The sequence below is a fragment of the Caretta caretta genome, chromosome 5 (genome assembly GCF_965140235.1).
Source record: "Caretta caretta isolate rCarCar2 chromosome 5, rCarCar1.hap1, whole genome shotgun sequence".
Taxonomy (NCBI): Eukaryota; Metazoa; Chordata; order Testudines; family Cheloniidae; genus Caretta; species Caretta caretta.
In genome coordinates, this window is record NC_134210.1 from 29,935,333 (window position 1) to 29,958,570 (window position 23,238).

Sequence of the window (23,238 nt, forward strand, 5' to 3'; positions counted from 1 at the left end):
TTTGTTTTTAATCTTACTGTCTTTTTATCCTTACAGTTTTGATCAGCTAAATTTTCCTACCCTCTGAATTTCTTTAAATACTAAGGTTTCCTATTAATGTCTTATTTAAACCAGTAAAAGTATCTTCTCTCCCCTGATCTGCAACCCAATTAAGATTAATAGAAATTGTGCACATCCATTGAGAACTAAACTATGATTGTAATATATATACACACCGTGTTTTAATAGGGCCAGTTCACAAAGCTGAAAACAATTATGCCAAATCAGTTGGGAGGAAGAATTTAATCAGAAAAATGTGAATGAGAATTGGGAATCATTTAACAATACTTTACAAGATGCCCAAAAAGCCACGATTTCACAACTGAGGAAGGAGGTAGGTTAAAAAAAGTGAAGGAAGCTATAAAAAAAATAGAAGAGGGAGTTGATAGTAATGAATATAAATCAGAAGCTAGGAATTGTAGAAAATTGATAACAGAAACAAAAGGAGAAATCTATGGCCAGCAGAGCTAAGAACAATAAGAAGGGGTTTTTAAAATATATTAGGAACAAAAAAAATCCTCACAATGATATTGTCCGTTACTAGACGGGAATGATAGAATGACCAATAGTAATGCAAAAAAGCAGAAGTCTTCAATAAATATTTCTGTTTTGTATTTGGGGAAAAACAGATGATATAGGCTCACTGATGGTGAGAACACCCTTTGCATTCCATTAGTACCTCAAGAAGATTTTAAACAGCAGCGACTGACGTTAGACATTTTAAAATCAGCAGGCCCAGATAACTTGCATACAAGAGTCTTGAAAGAGCTGGCTGAGGAGCTCACTGCACCATTACATGTTGATTTTCAATCAATCAGTCTTGGAGCCTTGGGGAAGCTCCAGACAATTGGAAGAAAGCTAAAGTTGTGTCAGCTTTTAAAAAGAGTAAATAGGATGACATGGGCAACTAAAGGCCTGTCAAACTGACATTGATCCTGGGCAAGATAATGGAGCAGCTGATACGGGACTCGATTAATAATTAAAGGAGGATACTATAAATAATGCCAATGAACGTGGGTTTATTGAAAATGTATCTTGTCAAACTAACTTGATATCTTTTTTGGATGAGATTACAAATTTGGTTGATAAAGGTAATACTGTAAGGTGTTTGTCTTGGTACCACATAACATTTTGATTAAAAAACTAGAATGATATAAAATGAACATGGCACACAGTAAATGGATTAAAAATTGGCTAACGGATACATCTCAAATTGTAAATGGCAAATCATCATCAAGCAGGTATGTTTCCAGTGAGGACCTGCAGAGATCAGTTCTTGGCCCTAGTCTATTTAACATTTTTATCAATGACCTGGAAGAAAACAAAGTCATCACTGATCAAGTTTGTAGAGGACACAAAAATTGGGGGAATGGTAAGAATGCAGGTCACTGATTCAGAGCGATCTGGATTACTTGATAAACTGGGCACAAGCAAACAATATGCATTTTAATACAGCTAAGTGCAAATGTATACATCTAGGAAAAAGGAGTGCAGGTCATACCTCCAGAATGCAGGGGGGACTCTGTTCGGGGGGGGGGGCATACACAGCTAACCATGAGCTCTCAATGTGCCTCTGTGGCCAAAAGAGCTAATGCAATCCTGGGATGCGTAAACAGGGGAATCTTGAGTAGGAGTATATTTGGCACCAATGTGACTACTGCTGGAATACTGTCTAGTTCTGGTGTCAAGAAAGACATGGTCAATTGGAGAGGGTTCAGAGAAGACACATGAGGATGATTAAAGGATTAGGAAACATGCCTTAAAGTGATTAACTCAAAAAGCCCAATCTATTTATTTTGACAAAGAGAAGGTTATGGGTAACTTGATTATAGTCAATAATTGTCTACTTGGGAATAAATATTTAATCATGGGCTCGTCAGTCTAACAGAGAAAGGTATAATATGACCCAGTGGCTGGAAATTGAAGCTAGACAATTTCAGACTGGAAATAAGGTGTACATTTTTTTGACAGTGAAGGTCATTCACCATTGGAACAATTTACCAAGGTCCATGGTGGATTTTCCATCACGGACAATTTTTAAATCAAGATTGGATGCGTTTCTAAAAGATCTGCTCTAGGAATTATTTTGGGCAAGTGCTATGGCCTGTCTTATACAGGAGGTCAGACTAAATTATTACAATGGACCTTCTGGCCTTGGAATTTGTAAACAGTAATTAAGCACAGATGACAGGTTTCAGAGTAACAGCAGTGTTAGTCTGTATTCGCAAAAAGAAAAGGAGTACTTGTGGCACCTTAGAGACTAACCAATTTATTTGAGCATAAGCTTTCGTGAGCTACAGTTCACTTCATCGGATGCATACTGTGGAAAGTGTAAAAGATCTTTTTATATACACACAAAGCATGAAAAAATACCTCCTCCCACCCCACTCTCCTGCTGCTAATAGCTTATCTAAAGCGATCACTCTCCTTACAATGTGTATGATAATCAAGGTGGGCCATTTCCAGCACAAATCCAGGTTTTCTCACTCCCCGCCCCATTTTTATGGCTGACTTAGAACACTTCCTCAGCTCTCGTCCCCTAACGCCCCTACTCTACTTGTGCTATATTGATGACATCTTCATCATCTGGACCCATGGAAAAGAAGCCCTTGAGGAATTCCACCATGATTTCAACAATTTCCATCCCACCATCAACCTCAGCCTGGTCCAGTCCACACAAGAGATCCACTTCCTGGACACTACAGTGCTAATAAACGATGGTCACATAAACACCACCCTATACTGGAAACCTACTGACTGCTATTCCTACATACATGCCTCCAGCTTTCACCCTGACCACACCACACGATCCATCGTCTACAGCCAAGCTCTGCGATACAACCGCATTTGCTCCAACCCCTCAGACAGAGACAGAGACAAACACCTACAAGATCTCTATCAAGCATTCTTACAACTACAATACCCACCTGCGGAAGTGAAGAAACAGATTGACAGAGCCAGAAGAGTTCCCAGAAGTCTCCTACTACAGGACAGGCCTAACAAAGAAAATAACAGAATGCCACTAGCCATCACCTTCAGCCCCCAACTAAAACCCCTCCAATGCATTATTAAGGATCTACAACCTATCCTGAAGGATGACCCAACACTCTCACAAATCTTGGGAGACAGGCCAGTCCTTGCCTACAGACAGCCCCCCAACCTGAAGCAAATACTCACCAGCAACCACATACCACACAACAGAACCACTAACCCAGGAACCTATCCTTGCAACAAAGCCCGTTGCCAACTGTGCCCACATATCTATTCAGGGGACACCATCACAGGGCCTAATCACATCAGCCACACTATCAGAGGCTCGTTCACCTGCACATCCACCAATGTGATATATGCCATCATGTGCCAGCAATGCCCCTCTGCCATGTACATTGGTCAAACTGGACAGTCTACGTAAAAGAATAAATGGACACAAATCAGATGTCAAGAATTATAACACTCATAAACCAGTCGGAGAACACTTCAATCTCTCTGGTCATGCCATTACAGACATGAAAGTTGTGATATAACAACAAAAAAACTTCAAATCCAGACTCCAGCGAGAAACTGTTGAACTGGAATTCATTTGCAAATTGGATACAATTAACTTAGGTTACCTTGCATAATGACTTAGCCACTCCCAGTCTCTATTCAAGCCTATTTCCCCTTGTTTTTTCCTAACCCCCCCCCAACGTTCTTGTTAAACCCTGGATTTATGCTGGAAATGACCCAACTTGATTATCATACACATTGTAAGGAGAGTGGTCACTTTAGATAAGCTATTACCAGCAGGAGAGTGGGTTTGTGTGTGGGGGGGTGGGTGGGGGGTGGGAGAAAACCTGGATTTGTGCTGGAAATGGCCCAACTTGATTATCATACACATTGTAAGGAGAGTGATCACTTTAGATAAGCTATTAGCAGCAGGAGAGTTCACTCTTGTTCTGAACGCCAGATGGGTGCCATTTTAGTGGTCTATATGTACATTGTTTGTGATTTATTATACAGAATGATTTATTTCATGAGGGTGAGAGTGTGACTTAGAGGAACAGCAGCACCCCCCGCCCCCTCCAACAGTGTATGTTTAACAATTTACAGTGGAAACTCCTGGAATCAGCATCAATGATGCAGGTAAAATTTCTCCTGGGATTCTGATGGAATACAAGACAGAACATGACGGAGCTGCTCTTTCTTTCACAGGGCAGAGATATGCTCTGCCCATGTGGGACCAGCCCAGATGTCTGATGCAGAAGCAGGTAGGGCTATGGCCTTACCCATCTGCCTCCTTTGGGCAGGAACATCAAGGTATTGTAGCCCTCCCTAACACAGGTACCCAGCGTAGGTGAAAGGAAACTTGAACCCTCTTCTGCATCTTGCTTTAAATGACGACCCATCAGGCCTGTCTGTTCTTATACCGTGTATCAATTATGCTACAGCTCTTGCTTTTAAAGGATTACTTGAAAATTAAATAGAGCTGGAAACCAGACTAATACTTGTTAAATTGCACCAAGATTTTGGTTACATAATAACCTCTTTCTAACCTCTTTGCCAAGTGATCCAATTCTTAACCATCACATTTCTTTAGAAATCATTAGAAAAAAAGGAAGACTGAACTATGCAAGAAAGAGCAGAGGAGGGAGGAGGATAGCTCAGTGGTTTGAGCATTGGCCTGCTAAACTCAGGGTTGTGAGTTCAATCCTTGAGGGGGCCATTTAGGGATCTGGGGCAAAAATTGGTGATTGGTCCTGCTTTGAGCAGGGGGGTGGACTAGATGACCTCCTGAGGTCCCTTCGAACCCTGATCTTCTATGAGTCTAAAACCACCACCATCTGTCTCAAGAACTTTGGTGTCAATATTATTGATTATCGTTCATCTACAGTCAGTGAGGACACAAATCCCGGTGTAGACATGAAAAATGTAATTTCTCACAACAGTGTGGAAGAAGGCTGGAGCATCTAAAAATACTGAAAGAGCATAACAAAGAATAATTCCTCTGAAAAAAAAAAACCCTAAGGAGCCAAAAGTTCAGTTATAGGGCTTCACGAGGAGCTACTTAATAAAATGAAACCTATACTGAAAATTGAAATGGAGGGAGGCAACCAAACAAGAATAGTTAGATTGTTTTGTGGGCAGGGGTTGGAGAGACTGGGAGGGAAGCAGGAGAATGAGTTGATTCTTGCCACACATAAAAAAACCATGAAGGGCTTCTACAAATATGCCAAGGGAAAACAGATATGCTAGAGAGAAAGTGGGCCATTTAATAAACAGAAAAGAAAGATTAAATTAGATGTTAAAAAAACCACAGTGATGAGTTCAATATAAAAACTTAGATTAAGTTGATGATTACTCAGTGTCTTCAGACACAGAATTATTATTATAAAATCAATCTTCTTGTAAAAGAAGAGAAGGAAAGTTGTTTGGACAATTAGGAAATTCTTTTAAAAATAACTATCAACAAACAGTAGAGAATACTTGGGAAAAAGCACTGCTTTAGCCCTAATGATGTTGTAACCTTCGCTGAGGGCAGTACTGATCTTCAGCAGCTGAGACAGAACATTCATTAGAAATAACATTCTCCATCAGTTTATTATATACAATATAGAGTAATACACAGATGTTTCCCCTTCTGCAGATCCTACCCCTTTGATTTCTATAGGAGAGTCCTGTTTCTCAATTTGAAGCAGTACCTTTTTCCGCGTCTTTTTAATTTCAAAGCCTTATACTAAACCACATTTCAGCTATCAGTGCCCAAAATCAGGTCTACACAACAGATCTATATCAGTATAACTACATGGCTCAGGGGTGTGAAAAAAATCCACACTCCCGAGCACAGTTGCCAACTTTCACGTGGTAAATAAGCACTATGACTTTCACAATAAGCCAAAAAACAAACTCATCCCATTTCAAAACAAGGCCAAAACAAGCCAATCCCTAAGAACCCCAAACACTCTATGTGACTAGATCCCCCCTGGCATGCAGTCTGGGACTGTCGTGGGCCTGCTGTGCACTCCTGACTCTCTCCCCCACTTCCCCCTTACCTCTGCTTGCCGGGAGCTGATCAAAAAAAAGAAGAAGCAACAAGCTACAATAAGCAACAAGCTACAAACCAAACAAGCAACAAGCCAAAAACTAGCCAACAAGCAACTCACAGGACAATTAAGCCAAAAACAAACCCAATTTCTGCATTTTTTCCACGGGTTTGGCATATCTGCTCCCGAGTGACATAGTTATGTCACTAACCCCTAACCCCTGGTGTAGACAGCGCTATGTCGGAGAGAGATCTTCTCCCATCAACCTAGCTACTGTCTCCATGGAGGTGGATTAACTAGGCCAATAGGAGAAGCTCTGCCATTGGCAAAGGAGCATTGTCACTTCAGTGCTACAGGGGCACGGCTGCCTTGATGCAGCTACGCCAATGCAAAGTTTTATGTGTAGACCTGCCCTCAGAGGGGTTTCTGAGTATGTTCATGCTAAGTGAGCTTTCTTCTCTTTAACAAGCCAACTTCCTGACCCTTCTGAATTCACATAATTATTAATCTGTAACCTCAAGATTCAGATGGTCTCAGAAGAGGTTACATTGCTGTTTATCCTGTGAACTGGCAAGGAATTCAGATTCTAAAACTGCAGGCTTTAGTACAACAGAATGGCATCTTACCTCTCTTGGCTGACTGGCAATGGCAACGCTGCCATCTTTGTTGTATTTGATAGGCGCTCCTCCTTCTTGTACCAATGTTCCATAGCCCGTGCTTGTGAAAAATGCTGGAATGCCTGCACCTCCTGCACGGACTCGCTCAGCAAGCGTACCCTGGAGGAGAACAAGTTCAGAAGCAAACAACGATGACTTGGATTTGATTTTCCTGTAAGGACAGCCACTTCAGTAAGAGACACTTTTGTGGGTTTTTTTGTTCCTGTACCTTGGGACTTTTCCTCTTGATCCTAAGAGAAACAGTGAAAAATAGTCTATTTCCCCCCTCTTGTTATTTCTCCTGTGTTGAAGTGGGTCAACAGTTAGACAATAAAACCCTTCTTCTTGGCCATCAGTTACTAAATAGCACACTGTAGCTAAACTCCCCATTCACTCAGTATTCAACTTCTTGCCTTTGTCTTTTATAACCCCTTTTCTCTAGCTTGTTTACATGTCTTTCACTCAAATCCATGCACTTTTTGTTCTCTTCCTATTCCCCACTTGCCTATCAGTATTAGTACAGTCTTTTTTACCAGCCTACATATTTGCCTAATTTCTAGTTCTCATGCTCTGAAGCCTCTAGGGAAACATAACAACGGATGCTATATCAAATGGATGCTATATCATGGCTATAGCAATGCCTATTACTTTCAGCAGGAGGCTGGGAGTCAGTAATCCTGGGTTCTCTTCTTGAGTGCCAAATAGACGGTGGTGATTGTGAGGCTGGCAAGCCAAGTGACAACTCTTCCCCAAGCTTTAGGCCTCAGCTGAGCACAGACCAGTTCATTGCTGGAAACCAGTTATTTCACCAGTAGTATTGTTAAGATGGATACTGTACTTATAACAATGTGTTTAGACTTTATGAAAAGTTTGTAAGTTGCTGCATGCATTAATCTCACTTATAATATCTTAAATATTACCTTAAAGCATGTGATAAAGTATTTGCTTTATAACTGTAAAAAAATGTTTGACCTGAAACTGTCAGCAGGAATTGTCTCCTGCTTATTAAGAAGGCTATCAAGACTAAATGGGCCATTGTGAGACATCAGAGTGCAAAGACTTAATTGTCCCTTCCCACACATGAAGAGGCTATGTGCAAAAGGGATCATCCCGTGAGCTTGAATTCTGGAAGAAAGAAATAAAGGTAGTGAACAATAAAATTTTTCACCTCTTTGGCTGTTTGGAATCTTATAGGGCTGGAGCTACGAAACAGAAGCAAAGATCTCCAAGGTCAACCTGGGGTTAGCCCTAAAAGACATTCAGTGCTGACAGATTGCTACAACTCTGTCATCTCTCGGAACCACTGACTAACTCATTTGTGTATACAAGTTTGCCTGCTTTAACTTGAAAGTAACTCTTTCATTTCTTTTTCCTAGTTAATACATCTTTAGTTAGTTTATTACAGGATTGGCTACCAGCATTATCTTTGGTGAGAGATCCGGGGTACAAACTGACCTGGGGTAAGTGACTGGGCTCTTGGGACTGGAAGCAACCTGAATGTGATATGATTTTTGGTGTATAGCAACCAAGTCCAGCTTGCACAGGTGACAACATAGACCAGAATGCCCAAAGGGACTGTCTGTGACTCCACAGTAAGACTATTATAGTGTGCTTCAGGAGTTCACATTTGTTACTGTGTTGGTGAAATCTAATTATAGAACATATAAGCAACTTGGGGTGACTTCCTGGCTTTTTGACAGCCTACCTTGAGGATGGCATTCCAGACAGCATGATAGTGATATCCATACAATCTATTTAATTTAATATGTACCTTTATCTACCTTTTTTCACTTTGCAGCTAATCCATCTCCACCAGAATTACTAGCTTTCAAAAACCTGTATTAGCTACAAACAACTGTTTTCTGTTACTTTGCTTTAAAAGTAACTTCTGAGAAATGTATCCTTCTTCCCCTATTATCTCTCCCAAATTATATTAATAGACTTACAGATTTTAAGGCAAGAATGGATCATTGTTGTGATCACTTAGTCTGACCGCCGGTATCGCACCAGACATTGAATTTCACCCAGTAATGCCTGTATCAAGCCCAGTAGTTTGTGGTTGAACTACAGCATATCTTTTAGAAAGGCATACAATCTTAATTTACATATTTCATGTGATGCAGAATCCACTACATCCCCTGGCAAATTGTTCCAGTGATTAATGAATCTTATTGTTAAAAACATGTACCTGGTATACCCAGTATCACATAACTCTCACATTTGAGAAGTTTGTTAGATCTTCAGGTTGGCGGTACTGGTCACAAAGTGGAGAGGGGGAAGTGGATTGCCTGACAGTCTGAGTGGGAGGTGTTCAACATAGAAGATAAACAAAGTTTGGTAGCTGAGGAAGGGGCAAGAGCCAGGGCTTTTCTGGGCCAGCCAACAGGGTAGAAAGGGATGCTGGATGTTTCTCCATCTCTAGTGTTCTGACAAGCAGTGTTCTCAGTAGCACAGAGCCAAGAGCAACTGTGCACTCTATATGTACCTGGGGTCAGAGCTGCAAACACAAAGTTGGGGGTCCTATTGCAGCCTTCATTTATAACACCCTTTATTCCTTGTGTTATGTCTTATCCTTTGAAATAACACGGCATATGTTTTAGTGACTAGCTGCATGTGTTAGAATTATGCAGTCAGTTTTACAATATTAGATCTAGTAGGGTGTCTTATTGATACCCACATTCTAGTTTACCCTTGTACCCAAATTCCTGATTATCCTTTTGTGCAAGAATTGCTATAGCTGGGTTGACTGAAGAGCTAGATTGTAAGCATTAAATTCTAACACAGGATAGGTACACTGAGATTTAACACAAAAGTATGACTAAATTCAACTAACATGTTATTGATGTTTAAGTTTCACACTGTGCAACTTAAAACTCCAATTTTAACTCTTTTCCACTAGATAGCAGAAGTTACATATTTACTTCTAATCTAATAAACAAAGATAGAGCAAATACCCCAACTCAGGGGTTCTCTAACTTTTTTGATAACATGAACCACATCTATAGAGAGAGTCTTATGGCCCATCTGTCCACTCATTCATGGTTGCATAATATCCCTATACATAACTCCTCCACAAAACACCTTCTTCTCTGATTTTCACATCTGGATCTTCTTCTCTTCACAGTCTCTCACCCTCACGTTTGATTACTTTGTTTGACCCCTTAGCACTCAACTTCTAGTTTGACTTTCAACCCTGGATCAAAACCAAAATAGCCATTCACTCAACCGTGTCTTCTCAACACACTGCTCTTTCTTGGATCTCTCAATATTTTAAATTTTCCCACCCTCCAACTACCATTTCATCTTTTTCAACATTGCCCAAGAGCCATTACTTTCACCTGACCTTTCCATGACCCCCAATCCATCAATGTCCCTGACTTTATTCCTCACTCTCTGTTCCCACTTACCAGTTCTTTCCCCAATCACTTCCATAGACTTGGCCGTCTATTCCCTCCACTTCACACCCTTTTACTCTCAACTGTTGGCCCCCTTCTCCTGCCATAAAGTCTGTTCCACTAGCGCTCAATCCCAGCTCACTCCCCAAAGCTGACTCTTCCTCTCCAGGCTGCTCAACTTGTCATTTTGTGCTTTTAAGAGTGTAAGTTCTCCTGAGCAAGACCTGTTCCCTCTTGTACGTTTGCCTAGAAGACTGCAGGCACTTCTAGAAACAAACAGTGAACAATACAAATAATATTTAATTTCTTATTAAGAAGCCTTTTAAGGTGATAATGGGAAGTTTACGTTGCATGATCAGTCAATTCACAACAGATCACCAGCAGTTCACAGGCCACAATTTAAGAACAACTGCCATGTGTGTTTACAACACAAACCTACCTCTATGGAAAATATTAGTATTGTAAAACAACAATTAAAGAGAAAAGACACCTTAAAAAGAAAACAAGATGGGAATCATCCATTATTACAGATGAAAAAGGAGAACTGACTGATCCCCCTATGGAAAGCAGCTTACCTGAGGTGTAAGCTCAACTTCCAATTCTCCAGATAAGTATTGTCGTTCAAATTCTGCATTTTCTCCAACATAGGATGATACCATCCGTTTTATCTGCTTAGTTTGAAGCAAAAGACCAAGTCCAAAATTGTCAACACTGTGCAGAAAAACACCAATAATAGTCAACATCCAAAATACAGAGCATTTTGCCATCTTCAAAACACTTTATAAAACATTAATGAATTAACAAGGCACTTGTAAGACAGGGAAGTATTATTCTTCCCATTTTACAGATGAGAAAATGGAGGCAAAGGAGCAAGACTCAGTCTTTAGAGGAAAAAAATGTCAGTGTCAGAATTAGAATTAGAATTGAGGAGTCACTGACACCTTGTGATCAGACATCACCCTCAGGGTGAGAACACTAAGTAAAGCTAAAAACTTTATTTGAAAGGTGTTTTATTTGTTAAACTGTCATTTATAGCTATCCCATTGCATCCTCTACTGCTGCTGCCATCTCACCCTCTCTGCTAGTAGGACAAGGCTATGTGATGAGACTGCCATTACAGAGTGAGCAGACAGAAGGAAGCAGGTTCAGTCTCACAGACACAAAATTAAGATTTAATTTAAAGAATTGGCAATACAGACAGACAATAACGAAAGGAAGCTTCCCCCCATGGCCCCAATCCTGCTTTGTATGGCAGCAGACTGCTCCACACCCCAAGCCCCACTGACTTTAAACGGGGCTCTCTGTAGGACGTGGACAGACTATTGGACATGAATGAGGCCCAAACTTTCCCTAAGCCTCAAAGCCCTCCAAGCCCAGCACTTTCTTCCCACAAAGAAGCAAGTTATAAGAGGTTCTTTCCGCAACTGCCCATAAAGACAGCATTAAAGTTTTAGTGTTTGTTTACTGAACATTTGTAACAAGATGCCTCCCTGTTAGCTAATAAAGGACAATATTTGCTGTATGCCCTCAGATTTCAGGATAAGAAAAAACGGTTACTTGCTTTCTCGTAACTGTTGTTCTTCGAGATGTGTTGTTCACGTCCATTCCACATAAGGTGTGCGTGCGCCACGTGCATGAGCGTTGGAAACTTTTTCCCTTAGCGGCTCCCGTCAGGCCGGCGGGGCCCCCCCAAGTGGCGCTACTGTGCTGTGCATATATACCCCTGCCGGCCCGACCCCCTCCAGTTCCTTCTTGCCGGCGACTCCGACAGAGGGGTAGGAGGGTGGGTGGTGGAATGGACGTGAACAACACATCTCGAAGAAAAACAGTTACGAGAAAATAACCGTTTTTTCTCTTCGAGTGCTTGTTCATGTCCATTCCACATTAGATGAATTACAAGCTTACCTCTGGAATACGGTAGGAGTCACAGAACAACTGCTCGGAGGACCGCTCTGCCAACTGCCGCGTCCTCTCTGGCCTGCTGGTTGACCTCATAGTGGGTCATGAAGGTGTGCACCGAGGACCAGGTGGCTGCTCTGCAGATCTCCTGGATTGGGACCCGTGACAGGAATGCCATGGAAGTCGCCTGCGCCCTGGTCAAGTGGGCCGTGACTGCTGGGATGGGAACACCTGCGAGCTCATAGCATGCCCAGATGCAGCTTGTAATCCAAGAAGAAATCTGCTGCGCCGACACTGGATTTTTATCCTCTTGGCTACAGCCACAAACAGCTGCACGGATTTGCAAAAGGGCTTGGTGCGCTACGAATAGAACGCCAGCACTCGACGCACATCCAGGATGTGCAAGCTGCGGTGACTCGGGTCCTTATGGGGTTTCGGGAAGAACACTGGCAGACAAATGTCCTGGCCCAAATGGAATCGGGAGACTATCGTAGGGAGGAACTTGGGGTGTGGCCAGAGCTGCACTTCGTCCTTGTGAAATACTGTATACTGTGGCTCAGAGGTGAGGGCCCTCAGTTCGGACACCCTTCTGGCTGAGGTAATGGCAACCAGAAATGCCACCTTCCAGGAAAGGTGGAGGAGAGAACGGGTAGCGAGGGGCTCGAAAGGGCGTCCCATGAGTTTAGAAAAGACCAGGTTAAGGTTCCATGGAGGGACTGGGGGGGACAGGAGTATGGGAACACCTTCTCAAACCCTTTAAGGAACCACCAATGGAAAACACCGAGCCCCCCGAGAACCCCAGATGGAAGGTGGAGATGGCCGCCAGGTGCACTCTGAGTGAGGACAGGGCTAGCGCTTGCTGCGTGAGGTGCAGAAAGTACTCCAGAATGGCCTGCACCAGGGCCTGGCCCAGCCACACCTGTCGGGGTTCGCACCAACACGAGAACCTTTTCCACTTGGCCATATAGGCCGCCCTGGTAGAGGGCTTTCTACTGCCAAGCAGAATCTGCTGCACGGGAAGGGAGCACTGGCTCTCCAGGGCGTTTAGCAACAGAGCCTCCACGCCATCAGATGCAGTGACTGTAGGTCAGGGTGGAGAAGCCACCCACCGTCCTGTGTAATGAGGTCCCGGTGTAGGGGCAGGACTACTGGGGCCTCCACCAACAGCTCTAGGAGCGATGTGTACCAGTGCTGGCAGGCCCAGGCTGGGGCGATGAGGATCACCACCGCCCTGTCCCTGCGCACTTTGAGCAAGACCTTGTGCACCAAGGGGAGCTGGGGGAAGGCATACATCAAGCCCCCTCTCCACGGGATCGCAAACACATCCGCGAGTGAGCCCGGGCTGTGGCCCTGGAACAAACAGAACTGCGGGCACTGGGCATTGGCCCTGGTGGCAAACAGATCTACCTGGGGAAAACCCCACCTGCGGAAGAGCAAAAGCATGACGTCCTCTCTGAGTGTCCACTCATGCATGCAGTATGACCTGATGAGGGAATCCACCAGCTCGTTCTGCACCCCCGGGAGATAGGACGCCTCGAGGTGAATTGCATGGGCTATGAAAAGGTGCCAGAGGAGGAGAGCCTTGCGACAGAGTGGCGAGGAACAAGCCGCGCCCTGCTTGTTTATATAAAACATGGCAGTAGTGTTGTCCGTCAGAACTGTCACGCTGTGACCACTCAGAGTGGTGTGAAAGGTCTGGCAGGTGCGACGAACCGCCCTGAGCTCCTTCACATTGATATGGAGCGACCGCTCTGCTCCAGACCACAACGCCTGCGTCATGAGGTCCCCCAGGTGAGCCCCCCTTCCGTGGTCTGACGCGTCCGTCACCAGCGTCAGGTCCGGCAGTGGGGCGGCAAAGGGGATGCCTTCGCAAACCACAGACTGGGACTGCCACCACAGCAGGGAGTCCAGCACGTCCCTTGGGGCTGTCACCATGAAGTCCAGGGGGTCCCTGCCTGGGCAGTACACCCAAGCGAGCCATGCCTGCAGAGTCCTAAGTCTGAGTCTGGCATGCCTGACCACGTATGTGCATGCTGCCATGTGGCCCCGCAGCCGCAGGCAGCACCTGGCCATTGTCGTTGGAAACTGGCATAGGGAGGCCACCGCTTGTTGGATAGCCCGGAATCGGGATACTGGAAGGCTTGCCCTGGCCTGCACCACGTCCAGGACCACCTCCATGAATTCCACTTTCTGCGTGGGTACGAGCGTGGACTTGGGGACGTTGACCAGGAGCCCCACCTCGCGGAACAATCTCAGGGCCACATCCACATAGCCCCGCATCTCCGCCTCGGAACGGCCTGCCAGGAGCCAGTTGTCGAGGTACGGGTACACCTGGATTCTCTGCCTCTGTAAGAAGGCCGCCACCACCACCATGCACTTTGTGAACACCCTTGGGGCCGCAGCTAGACCTAACGGGAGAACCGCAAACTGGTAATGTTCTCGGCCCATGGTGAAGCGTAGGAACTGCTGATGTGCTGGGAAGATGGCGATATGAAAGTATGCGTCCTTCATGTCGAGGGTGGCGTACCAGTCCCCCGGATCCAGGGAAGGGATGATGGTGCCCAGAGAGACCATGCGGAGTCAGGCTTTGACCAGGAATTTGTTGAGCCTGAGCAGGTCTAGGATGGGGCGAAGGCCCCCTTTGGCCTTGGGGATGTGGAAGTACCAGGAGTAGAACCCCTTTCCCCTTAGCCCCATCCGGCATCGCCTCTACCACCCCCGCCTCTAGCAGCGAGCAGGCTTCCTTCTCTAGGAGATGCTCATGAGAGGGGTCCCTGAAGAGGGACGGGGAAGGGAGATGGAAGGGGGGGAGGGAGGCGAACTGCAGTGAGTACCCATTCCGTACCGTGCGTAAGACCCAACAGTCTGACATAATGGTGGACCACGCACGGGAGAAATGGGATAGGCGGTTCAGGAAACAAAGGGACAGATCCAGTGACTGGTCTGGTACGCTGTCCTCGAGCGCACCTTCAAAAGCCTGGCTTAGTGCCCAGCTGGGGTTTGTGCTGACCTTGGTTCTGGCCCGGTGCATTATTGTTATTGTTGTTGTTGCACCGTTGCCTGTTATCCCTGCCTCGCCTACGGTAAGGCTCGCCTACGGTAAGGTATTGAGGGGGAGGCTGCGGCTTAAAGGGCTTCCTCTGAGTCGCCAGGGTGTGCATACCCAGCGACTTGAGTGTAGCTCGCGAGTCCTTGAGGCTATGCAGCCTCACATCTGTCTGGTCCGAGAAGAGCCTGGACCCTTCTAAGGGGAGGTCCTAGAGTGTATTCTGGACCTCGGGGGGCAGGCCTGACTCCTGGAGCCAAGCCGAGTGCCTCATGACCACCCTGATGCGATTGTTCTAGCTGCTGCATCTGCCAAATCCAGGGAGGCCTGGAGAAAGGTCTTGGCTACTGCCTTGCCCTTGTCCACCAGGGCTGTGAACTCCTGTTGGGAACCTTGCAGAAGGTTGTCCTTAAACTTCCCCACTGCCGCCCAGGAGTTGAAATTGTGCCTGTTGAGGATGGCCTGCTGGTTCTCAATCCTCAACTGAAGGCCCCCAGATGAGTACACCTTTCTGCCAAAAAGGTCCAGTCGTTTCGCCTCCTTGGCCTTAGAGGCTAGGGCCTGCTGTCCAGGGTGCTCCCTTTCGTTTACCGCTGAAACCACTAGGGAGCATGGACTTGGGTGGCAGAACAGGAACTCATAGCCCTTAGATGGGGCAAAGTATTTACACTCCACTCCTTTAGCCATTGGAGCGCTGGAGGCCGGGGTCTACCATATAATCTTACAGCTGGACTGAATGGTCTTAATGAGCGGGAGCGCTATTCTGGATGGACCTTCGGGGCTCAAAATGTCCACCATGGGGTCTTCCTGATCAACCACCTCCTCGGCCTGCAACCCCAAATTTTGGGTGACCCTGCGCAGCAATTCCTGGTGGGCTCTATGGTCTATCGGTGGAGGGCCGGACACCTCTGTACCTGCCACCGCCTCATCGGGGGAAGATGAGGAGGTTAGCTGCTGCTCGACCCCCTCTGGTTGGTCCTCCTGCTCCCCATCTCCCATGATAGGAGCCTCCGGCTCAGGCCGGGGCAGGAGTCCATGGGACAGTACTTGGCTCGGCGCCGGACTCTCCGGTCTATGCTGGCGGGATGCTGGAGGCCTGGATACTGTTGCCTCCGGCGCTGCCTGGCGTCGGTGCGGGGACCGGGACGGCTGCACCGAGTAACTTTCCCTGGACGGGGCCCTTTGGTGCTCCTAATAGGCCCAGGGGGTCCAGAAGGGCCAATGGCCTGGCAGCCCCCATTGAGGTTACCAGCTCCCCTGAGGGTCCCTGCTGTCCAGGCCCCAGTGTGGGTAGCTATAGCAGTCAGAGCCGGTGCCGGACTGCAGCAACGCCAATCGCGAAGGCCATGGTGGTGCCAATGATCTGCGCTGGCGGGAGAACTAGTGGCTCCTGGCTGAGCGGTACCGGGAGCAGTACCAGTATCCCTGGGACCAGGACCGGGATCTGGACCGGGACCAGGACCAGTGCCAGCGTTCCCTGGACCAGGACTGTCTGCTGGAGTCCTCTGGGGAGGGCCGTCTCAACTCCTCCTGGTGCCGGTCTCTGGGCGGTGCCGGAGAGCGGCGTGCCCTTTCTGGTGCTTCTTCGCATCGACCCGCTGCTGGAGCCACAACCTCCTTCTCGGTGGCAGGCAAGCGTGAGTCCGCAGAGTCGGAGCTAGACCAAGATCAACTCCGGGAGCGGGGCCAGGACGGTGTCCTCGAGCAGCACACCATTGCCGGCTTACCCCTCGACGGCACCCGAGGCATGGGTGCCAGAGGGTTCTCCCCATATGGGACGGGGCTCACCACCGACAGCTCAATAAGGTCCTTTGCAGCCTCAAAGGTGCCAGGCGTGGAGGGCTGATCCATTATGCCCTCGAGCCCATCGTCAGCACTGAGCTCACTTAGGTCTGGGCCCGATGGGGCTTGAGCTGCTGGGACCGCCCGTGTCAGCGCCGGTACCGGGACCTTCCCGCTCTTATCAGCGCTCGAGGCCTTGGGAGGCGCCGGCCTCCCGTGCAGGGAACGACCGCGCCTTCCTTCAGGCTGCGCCGGGAGCCGCACCGGGGAGGACGAGCGGTGCCAGGGCCTAGCCTGACGCTCCAGGGCTGACAGTTTACGGTGCTTAGCCAGTGCCGGGTCTCTCGACAGCTCCAGGGCACTACGCACCAAGGAAGCCTGAGCCGGCATCAGGCGCTCCGGGCCCAGCGGCTGCAATGCGGCCTCCATCAATAGCTGCTTTAGGCGAAAGTCTCTCTCTTTCCTTGTCCTTGGTTTGAACGCCTTGCAAATCCTACACCGTTCAGTTTGATGTCCGTCCCCCAGGCAACACAGACACGAGTCGTGGGGGTCACTAACTGGCATAGGTTTGCGGCACGTGGCGCAAGCCTTGAAGCCATGGGCCTGCAGCATGCCCCGCGGCCCGGGGCAGGCGATGGAGGCCTCCAAGCACCTAATGACTTAAGTGTCCACAATCTGTACGTAAACAAACTGATAAAAGCTACTCTAAAGGCTAAGGGACTGCTCTTCTACAAGAGAGAGAGAGGTTGTTCCAACACGGCCACGGACAGCAAGAAGGAACTGGAGGGGGTCGGGCCAGCAGGGGTATATATGCACGGCACAGTGGCTCCACTCAGGGGGCCCACCGGCCTGACAGGAGCCGCTAAGGGGAGAAGTTTCCAACGCTTGTGCACGTGGCGCGCGCACACCTAATGTGGAATGGACGTGAACAAGCACTGGAAGAAGAAACAGAGAAAACCTATAAAAAGAAACTTTTTATGGGGCAAATCCAGATATCCAGCACACTATAGCTGAGTCTGCAAGTTCGCAATATACAGAGCCTCATGGAAAACACCAGTATATTTTACATTTTTAACTCAACTACAATTTAGGGAAAACCAGTTGGAATTATCCGTTATTACAGACAAAAAGTAGAACTTTTTAATCCCCTCATAAAATAGTCTCTCTTTGTCCTTCAATGATGCGGGCAATTATATAATGCTTCCTTACTCTCTATCACCAGCTAGATCACAGCAGACAGACTTGTTGAAAGTCTCTGGCTAAGGATAAAAGGGGTAAAAAACAAAGGTGATGTCATGATGGGAATCTACTACAGACTACCTAACCAGGAAGAAGAGGTGGATCAGGCTAACAAAATCACCCAAAGCACCGGACTTGGTGGTGATGGGGGATTTCAATTACGCAGACATCTGTTGGAAAAATAATACAGCAGGCACAGATTATCCAACAAGTTCTTGGAATGTATTCACCAGAAAAGTTTGTAGCAGTTGGACGCCTAACATAGTGAATGCCAGTGAAAATGAGGTAGGATAAGAAGCTAAAATTGTGAAAGAACAAATTTAAAATTACTTAGACAAGTAAGATGTCTTCAAGTCACCAGGGCCTGATGAAATACATCCTAGAGTACTCAAGGAGCTGTCATACGAGGTATCTGAGCCATTAGTGATTATCTTTTGAAAAGTAATGGATGACGGGAGAGATTCCAAAGGACTGGCAAAGGGCAAATATAGTGCCCATCTATAGAAAGGGAAATAAGGACAACCTGGGGAATTTCAGACCAGTCAGCTTAACTTCGATACCCTGAAAGAGAACGAAGGGAATAATTAAGCAATCAGTTTGCAAATACCTAGGAGATAATAAGGTGATAAGTAACAGCATGGCTTTGTCAAGAACAAGTTGTGTCAAACAAACATCATAGATTTCGTTGACAGGGTAACATGCCTGGAGGAAGCAATAGATATGGCATACCTTGACTTTTGATACTGTCTCACATGACCTTCTCATAAACAAACTGGGGAATTACAACCTAGATGGAGCTACTCTAAGGTGGGTTCATAACTGGTTGGAAAACCGTTCCCAGAGAGTAGTTATGAGTGGTTCACAGTCAAGCTGGAAAGGCATATGGAGTGGGGCCTCCAGGGAACTGTTCTGGGTCTGGTTCTGTTCAATATCTTCATTGAAAAGTGTCCATGAGGCTTGCAGGGATTTCACTCTAGTCACTGTACCTTTCCATTTCTATTTAACTAACCTCCTCATTTTTGCATAGTTCCCCTTTCTGAAATTAAATGCCACAGTTTTGCGCTGTTGAGGTGTTCTTCCCACCATAGGAATGTTAAATGTTATTATATTATGGGCCTGTTATAGTTACCTCTTGATCTAGTCCTGAGTGGAGCGCAGGATCTGGTCCAAGAGTTGCCTCTCCCCTTGTGGGTTCCTGTACCAGCTGCTCCAAGAAGCAGTCATTTAAAGTATCGAGAAATTTTGTGTCTGCATTTCGTCCTGAGGTGACATGTACCTAGTCAACATGGGGATAATTGAAATCCCCCACTATTACTGAGTTCTTTATTTTGATAGCCTCTCTAATCTCCCTTAGCATTTCATCGTGACTATCCAATTCAGCACTGAAATTAAAACTCCTCCTGTCATATAGTAAGAGCAGAGAAGTCATGTCAGCACCTGGTGACTGAGGGCAGGGCAAGCTAATTCCCTCAAATATTTTGGAGAGAACTATGGTAATAGGGCGGAAGGGGCATGATATGCCTACGCAAGCTGCTGCCCCTAATGTAAAGTGCTCCAACAGCTATGGTGGTGGCACAAGAACTAGAAAAGCAGTCAGGGCTCAATCCAACTCCCACTGAAGTTCAGGGAGTCTTTCCATTGATTTTACTGGGAGATGAATCAGACTTTAAGGCCCAAATTGTTAATGCTATTTAGGCGTTGCTGCACTCAGTGTTGCAATGCCTAACTGATTTAGGAGCCTAAATCTCATTTTGAAAAGGAATTTGGGCACTTAAGACTAAACACTGTTGTCACCAGCCACCTATGAATACTTGTCCATCAAGACATTGGACCATCAAATCCAGTACCCTGTTTCTGAGGGTGACCAATAAAAGGCAGACAGTGGTCATGAAGTTTGAAAAGGGCAAGTGACAAACGTTCTGAAAAGAATCCCTCATAGAAGTGCACACTCTTACTACTACTTTGAAATGAATTAAAAAAAAAAAAGTAATCCAGTCTTATGTACTTTACTTATATGCAAAATACCTTATGAAATGTATTGAAAACACATTTTCTAGACTCAGAAGGTTAAAGCTGCTCAGACTTATGCTAAGTTCCACCGTTATGCTTTATTGCCTTTAGGCTAGCAGGAAAGTCAGTTGGCTTCCTCCCATTTCACACTCCACTGTGAAATACTATTCAACATTTTTACTTACAACAAATGAAGGGGTTCATTCCCCTCTTTCATTTCATGTCCCTTCATATACCATATTCTCCTACTGATGAAGATATTTGCAGAATTTGTACTCATCATGTTTGAATCTGAAGTACATGCAACATACTTCAAAGGCCTAGTGAATGAAATATGATAGTGATTGAAGGCTAAGGTTAACTTCTGGTGCATGGTGTTAGAGTGACAATGTACTGATACCGTACTACAGTTAAGCTTAGATCAGCTCCTGTATTTCCACTCATCATCATCATCATGTAGTCAAAATCTGGAAGTCAAGCTGCTCACTGCTGTATTTGATTTCTTAATGGCTCCATACTTTAGTAACCTTAGGACAAGGTGTACTGCCATCCTGAAATAACTCCTATGATAAAATTGGAAACATGAGCTGTGCAGCCTTCTTCTGGGGTTATAGTTTACAAAGTGTTAGCTGTTCAGTAACCGTAATAAAGAACCTTATAAGTTAAAAACATATAGACCAAACAACTTAACTGATCATATTTTATGGATTTATTTATTGTCATTATTATTTTGGCAACATACTAAGAGCAAAGTTTGCCTAACGCAACTCACTGCAGTGCAAGTTTAGCTTGTAACTTCACTTCCTGGAGGGGCAATGTAGTTAACTTCATATATTCTGTCTATGTATGCATCCACACATCTGTATACATCACACAGAAGCAGCACCCTCCACACACACAGTAGAAACCACAGACTCAACATGACACAGACCTTCTCCCCCCTCCCCCCACCGCAGCTGTTATTTTCTCTATTTAAATTATAAACTCTTTGTCTAATTATGTGTCTGTAAAAGCAGAATGAATTAAAGCCTCTCAACACTTCTGAGACATACTGGATGCAAGGGTTCATTTTACAGAGTATTTCTGAAATGTTAAACACACACAAAACAGGTTTCCATTTCTTGTGTGTTCAGAAAGCACCTACCACACAGTGAGACTTCCATAAATAAATAATAATGGGGAAATTAAGACAGATCTGGACACTGGATAAATTACTTCACAGAGGAAGTCACATCAGGAAATCTGACCCAAATTATAGTGGCATGGTAGGACCACTACAGCTAACTAAGGTTGTGTCACAACTCCTGTTTAAAGATGGACAGTTCTAAGTCCTCTAAAATCAACATGCTTACTTAGATTCCTCTGCAAGTTGGTGTGCCTCAATAGGGTGAAGGGTAGGGTTAGACACACAAATTTGGGGTCATTTGAAACTGCCAGGGTTGCAGAGATATAAATCCTGAAAAAATAACCATTTTTCAAAAAGTTTCTGGATTGGTGTTTGGTTTTTGTTCTTTTTTGCATGCAGAGCCAGAGATCAAACTATTGACGTGATGTGGCTCAAAAATGGTCTCAAGTTGTTGAGTTTTACCCAAGGCAGTGCAGGACCCCCACTAAATCTTTGGGGGACCCGAACTGAGAATGGTATTTAAGACAAAATGGCTAAAGGGCTTCCATTCCTACCATTTTATATGCTTTAAAACTTGACTCTGCTTTAATGCTCTAAAAGCCAAACAGTAAATCAGACTGGTGTGTCTCATGGGGTAGCGTTCATGATCCAAAATTTAACTGAGGAGCTCTTAAGTTACAGTCTTGTCCCTTCCCCTCCTGTCCCCCCTCCTCCCAAATGGTCTCTTTCCATTGCCTTGTACTGTTAAACTGAGAGGTATTAATGACTGGATGAAACCACAGACCTCATTGAGATTGATGGCTGTGAAGTCGCCCTTCAATTAACAAAGAAAAGATCATGACAACCCCCCACCTAAGACAAATGGAGCTTTGGACTGAGTGACTGGTGGTTGTTACAATTTGTGAGTGATGAGTGGCAATTTTATTTGAGGGAATGTAATCAAAGCATTTGGAGAGAAAAAACAGACACGAGAATGCTTTCTGGGAGGGATATAGAGGGTGGAGGAGTGCAGGAATAGGGGTAGAGGAGTTATGGGGAAGGGGAGAGGAGTTGGGGGCTTAGGTGAGGGAAGCATTGCACGCCCCAGCTCTGCCAGTGCACCCCAACTACCTTACACCCCCAGCTCTACTGGAGCACCCCAACAGTGCACCCTAACTCCCCTACACCCCTCAGCTCTGCCAATGCACCAAACCCTGCACATCCACCAATTCACTGAGAGCTCTGTGGGATAGGGAATATCTCTTACTTTAGTGGCACAGCAGCACCACTATAGTTAAGGTTGCATCCCTGTAAATCCTCTGAAATTGATATGCTTAGTCAGATTCCTCTGAAATTTGGTGTGCCTCAGAGGAGTTGGTTTGTCTCAGCCTCAACAGAGTAGGGCTAGTGACCCAAATGGGGGTGGTCATTGGAGCTAAGGGTTATGGACATATAAGCCCTGAAGAAAAGAAAAAGCCATTTTTTTTTTCAATAAAAGTTTCTAGGAGTTCTTTGTTTTGTTCTTTTGCACAGAACTAGAGATCAAATGATTCATGTTATGTGGGAAAAAATGGCTTGAGTGCCTCAAAGTTTTATGAAAGGTAATTGGGGGACCCAAATTGGGATAGGTATTTAGGAACATGTTCACTTCTACTCTTGCACAGATGTGTCGTCTGGAAAGATTACCGGGGGAGTGGTTACTTTGTGCTCTCGGGGCAAATGAATGTGGTGTGTCCAAAGACACACATAGTGCAAAGATTTGGAACGGACAGCACAGGTACCCTGGCTGCTGAGGGCAAAGAAATCTGCATGCTGTAAGGGTTGCCAACAGGTGGATTCTGGGCAATTCCTGGATCACAAGGTTGCAGAAGTTTATAGGACAGCAAGCAGTACGCCATGACATGGGGATTGCTGGCTACAGGCCAATCTGCGTGGAGAGAGGTGGCCTGCATTGGCATCATGTTTGAGGATGCAGTGATTCACTAGGTGAAAATTATCTGGGCCTTAAATCTGGTGTGCACCCCATACAATGTACGAGAGCTGATTT

General features: G+C 45.7%; 1 protein-coding gene across 1 annotated transcript in view; it reads right to left on the bottom strand.

Moving 5' to 3' along the window:
• Positions 1 to 23,238, bottom strand: part of OXCT1 (3-oxoacid CoA-transferase 1) — a 127,682-nt gene that overhangs the window by 87,614 nt on the left and 16,830 nt on the right. Inside the window, exons 4-5 of the mRNA XM_048849613.2 lie at positions 10,686 to 10,821; positions 6,686 to 6,835 (exon numbers count right to left, since the gene is read on the bottom strand). Of these exons, the coding sequence (XP_048705570.2) occupies positions 6,686 to 6,835; positions 10,686 to 10,821 (286 nt within the window). The remainder of the gene's footprint in view (positions 1 to 6,685; positions 6,836 to 10,685; positions 10,822 to 23,238) is intronic.